The sequence below is a fragment of the Montipora foliosa genome, chromosome 7 (assembly GCF_036669935.1).
Source record: "Montipora foliosa isolate CH-2021 chromosome 7, ASM3666993v2, whole genome shotgun sequence".
Lineage (NCBI taxonomy): Eukaryota > Metazoa > Cnidaria > Anthozoa > Scleractinia > Acroporidae > Montipora > Montipora foliosa.
The window spans coordinates 40,326,506-40,331,505 of NC_090875.1; the positions used below are offsets into that span (position 1 = coordinate 40,326,506).

At 40.7% G+C, this 5,000-nt stretch overlaps 1 protein-coding gene across 2 annotated transcripts in view; it reads left to right on the plus strand.

Annotated features, from left to right (window-relative positions):
- LOC138009505 (protein SSUH2 homolog) overlaps positions 1–5,000 on the plus strand; it is a 44,979-nt gene that overhangs the window by 9,410 nt on the left and 30,569 nt on the right. For both annotated transcript variants that reach the window (XM_068856555.1, XM_068856554.1), the window contains 2 exons: positions 1,045–1,358; positions 3,307–3,456. In XM_068856555.1, the coding sequence (XP_068712656.1) occupies positions 1,316–1,358; positions 3,307–3,456 (193 nt within the window). In that variant the 5' untranslated portion in view covers positions 1,045–1,315. The remainder of the gene's footprint in view (positions 1–1,044; positions 1,359–3,306; positions 3,457–5,000) is intronic.

Genomic DNA, 5,000 nt, shown 5'->3' on the forward strand with positions numbered 1-5,000 from the left:
AATATCAAGTATTCAGCTTGATAGTGAGGCAGTGAGGACAAAAACAACAGAAACAGGTTGGAATGAATGCGAAAAATATTTTCATATCATCCACCTTCCTTTGTCTTTGTCCCCTAAATCTCTCTTTCAAGCTAAATTTTATTAGTAAAATCCAACTAGTGGTCTAGTGAGCTACTAGTAGGCTATTTGTTATAGCCCACCAGTAGCGGAAAGCGCCGGCTTTGAAAACCAAAACAACAATTTAAATCTAGCTTTAACTAGCGAAAGATGTCTTGTCTCGATACTTTTTTGACCAACTAGTTGGATTTTACTAAAACAATTATTCCTCTCGCCCTCATGGCCTCTGAGTCAATAGCCCATTCGGCCTTCGGCCTCGTGGGCTATTGACTCAGAGCCCATTCGGGCTCGAGGAATAATTGTTAAATATATCGAAAAAGGCCTATTCCCAAACTGGATATCATGTGAGTTGAGTTTGCTGGTTCACTAGTATGGTTTTGGAAGTTTTCCTAATTTTAGACATATTCTAGTTTGCTCCGCTGATCAAAAATTTATGTTTATCAACAATCTCTCCAGTCTGACATGTGCTTTCAGGTTGGTTTAAGCAACATTAAGACAGTCATTATAAACAAGCGCATTCTTTGAAATTATTACTAAACGTTTCGTATGCTTCGACATACATCTTCACAAGGGACCGTTAACTACTGATTATTTGAACTTTTTATATGTAACACAAGTAACTAATTAATGGTTAAAGACAATTAACGAGACAATAATGGTAAATAAAGGGAGAAAAATAATTAAATTTACGTTAAAGCATATACGAAACGTTAAGTAAATAATTTCAAACTATCCGCTTGTTTATAATATTTGTCACCGCTGTTTGCGTGTCATTTTTGATTAAGCTAAGATGACCAAAGAAAGAGAGTATTAAGACAGTGTTATTGCCATTACTGTCATTAATACAAAAAATGTTAATGTTATTTTAATGGTGCTGTTTTAGTGTGCAGTTTTAAGGCTGATAATTAACATCTAATTATCCTCCAGCCCAACACGTCTATCCACCCCAGCAGCAAGGATATGGAGCTCCACCACTTCAACAGAAAGGATACGGAGGCCCGCCTCCACGGCAACAAGGCTATGGAGCCCCAGCCCCGATGCGGCTGGTTATGGAGCTCCACGCCCTCAGCAGCCAGGTTATGGAGCTCCACTCCATCAGCAGCAAGGATATCGAGGCCCACACCCACAGCAGCAACGATATGGAGCTCCATTCCCTCAGAAGCTGGCTTTTGCCGCTAATGTTGGTCAACAGCCAGGCATGCAACCAGCTGCTGGCCAATTTGGACTTGTACCACCACAAGGTAATGAAATAATTTATAATTCAGTGGATGAATGAATAAAGCAATGGACAGCCATGTTAATAATTCTGATAAACAGTGGCCCTCACTACATGTGCCCCCTCCTAAGATAGTTTGACTGAAGCTGTTGAGATACGTGAAAATTGTATGCTGAACATATGCACGTCGCCCCAGTTTCTGATTTGTGTCCAGGCAATATCAATTTCCGAGTCAGGCAACTCGATTTGCATCAGATCTGCTTCAATATTTGATTTTTCAATCACTAACCCGAACATCACTTTGGTTTTACTTTCCTCAGTTGCAATTAAGTTTCTACTTCGTGACTCCTAAAACACCTCGGTCGTGTAGAACAATACCAATACCGCTCGCTGACCCGTTTAGGCAATACCGATACCATCTTGCGCGCCCGGTTGAGCAAATCGAGATTGATTTCCCCTACAATATCTACCAACTTATACCTTTGCCTTTGCCTTTGCCTTGCCTCCTCGGAATTTGGTTTCTGGGGCAAAACCCTGCGTGGGCAATAACAAGAAATAAGATTACAAAAGTTAAAATTTAAGACTATGCGAAAGATTAATGACAAGAGATAAGAAATTTCAAAGTTAAAAACTATAAATCGTATTAAGGTACAATCGTACAACTTAAAATTATTACAAAGTCAAAAAATATATTTTATAGAGCAGTCTTAAAGGAGCCAAATATGTCTCTTTCCCGCACATCCAAAGGAAGGCTAATGCAAAGCTTACTTGCACCGTGTACTTGAAAAGAACGACCTCCTTTCGTTTCCCTATTATAATATCGCGGACAAATCAGGTTACAGTTCCGTCACGACTAGTCCTGCAGTGCCAGTCTGCTTTCCTTTGTAAATGCCGTGTTATATAGGTTGGACAGTCGTTTTCATTAATAACCTGCTTAAAGACAGTATCATGTAAACTGCACTTTTGGAGCTTTCGCAACTTAGTGTTTCTTACAGTACATGGCATACTCGTGGTTACGTTTGCAAATACTAAAATCCTTGTACAAATTGGGAGTGCCGGATGGTGACTTCAACCCACAAGGCCGCATTTGCCAGATAAGTTTATCCAGTGGATAAGTCACTATAATCCAGAGTATAAAATATAGCGCACGTTAAACGTTGGCGAAGATTTTCTTACACAACTTTTACCTACTAGATGTGCTAAGAGTGTGCATACTCACAGTTACGAGGACAAATGCTGGAATCTTTGCAAAGACGGAAACCGATGCATAGTGACTCATCCACTGGATAAATTCACTTGGCCTTTTAATAACTGAGGCCAGATAAGCTATTGGGTCTTTGATTGACTGGGGCCAGAATTCAGTGTTTTGTGGTGCCTGGTGTTCAATATATGATTCTTAGAAAAGAAAAATGGCAGTCACCACTTTGGTCGATGAAAGCTTTCAGAAAACATCGCTGTCATGTTGGTCAACACCAAAAGTAACGAACAACCTCTGGCTGGTGCACCAAAAAGTGTGCAAATTATGGTGTTCCGGCTGCTCTTCAGAATCAATCGCCGATAGTTACAAGAATTAATCTTCATTCTTGAAAGCTGCTGGAAAGAAACGCGGCCTTTGGCGATAATAACAATTTTAGAGTAATTCCAACAGATTGACTACTAGGTATTTTCTGTTTGTCTCTTCTATGAGGCCATTTTTGTCGAAGATCGCGACATTTCGACTGCATCAACCAATGAGGTCGACTGGGAAGTCACAGGGGCGTAGCGGTCGTTATCGACCTCGTCTCCACATCTGCGACCCGGTTTCATCCTGGTTTTGGCCATGAGGACGCATGTAGGCTCACTTTCAGTCCATTACAATCTGACTCTGGTGGTTTTTCTCTGAGGAATCGGGCATACAGGCTTTCTCAATGTCAATTAACTCTGTTGATTTTATCAAAGATTTCACTCAAAAATTCAATTTGTTCCTTTCGAAGGTAACGTGCAGGCTCCAAGTTACACAGGATCCGATGTCCCTGATCAAGATGTAGATGACAATGATGAGAATGCAGCACCTCCTCCTACCACAGGACCACCACCCCCTGATATGTTTGGCACGTTTGCGGGATACGAAAATACCAGTTTCGGTCAGTGGGTTATTCTTACCGTAAAATACAATGAAAATTATACTGCAGATATGTCCAGCGTGACCTAAGTTATCAAAATTAACGACACTTAAATTGATTAGTGGGAAAATTGTTTTGTTCCCTCTCTCACATCAATTGTCTCAACTCCATAGTAGAAATCCTGGGGAGTAAGTTAAGCAACGACGACAACGGAAACGCCACAAAGCAGGGACGTTATTGGTTAAAAAGGAAAAATAATCGAGCTGCACGCGCGGCACGCGTTTGACTGACGACAACGTGAGCGTACAAAAATGAACCATTCATTTTCTATCTTTACTTCAAAGCTATTCGTACCCATCAAGTTACAGAATAGGTTGCCCGTGTTCGATTTTGTTGAACGATATTGAACGACGTTGACTGCTTGGTGGGGAAACGGTTTCAGCACATCATCAACATTTGATTCAACAAAGCTTCACGAGAGGCCTGGTTTTTAGTCCTAGGTTGAACCCGCGGTTGTTACTATGGATACGGACGTGGATACGTCATTGAGAGTCCATTTAGTGCGCACGCGCATACGCAACACTTTTGAGAGAGGGGGCAAACTGCTTCAACTTCAGTCAACATTCGCGATAACAAAAGAAATGTTGAATGGCTGTTGAAGCAAAGTTTAAACGCTTTTAAACTCGTACAACATTGATTCCACTTCGATTCAATCAACATCCTGTTCAACAAAATGGAAGGGAAGTTGAAGCAAATGTTGAAGGCGTTTTTTGAGTGAAGTTTCAGTGAAGTTTCAGTGAAGTTTCCGTTGACATTACCGTTGCCCAAGCTTAAACTCCCTATTAATTCATATTTATTACATGACTAGCTCCGTGAGCGGGCAAGATGAACCAAATCCCGCGCTGTGATTGGCTACCTGAGCGGGCAAGATGGAGCTATCTTGTTCTTGGTGCTTTAATCCCATATGATAAATCCTTTATTGACCAAGCTTGTTTGGTCAAATTCCTTGGGGGATGGGGGGGGGGGGGGCTGTGCCACTGTGTCATGGCTTGTCGCATGCACGTCTAACAAGTATGAGGTAATAGTCCATAGCCAAAACAATTCACTAGACCACTTTAAAGCCCCAATATGAGTTCTCTGTGAATATAAAAACTACAATAATTTATATATATTAATGACATTTTATTTTTATGATATGGAAATCATGCTTTGCTTTCACTACTCTAAAACCAAAACCAAAACCCAAAAATTCTGGCAAATTTTGCCCTTTGGCTCAATAATGGGCACTAAACTGTATTTTAATTAACGGAAAAGTGACATCTTATAACTTCCTGTTGTTCTGAGAATCATGTCACGCAATGTCGAGAGACCGCCTCATGAGGCTAATATTCGAACGCATTGAAATTTGAGTTTGAAAAACGTATCATCATCATCAAGTGTCATCTACCAGAAGTAGGTGGGCTATCATGGATTTCCAGCTTTTCCGATCTTCCGCTCTTCTTTCGCATTCATTATAGATGTTTTCTAACCATTCTTTGATGTTTTTCATTCAGGTAACTCTCTCG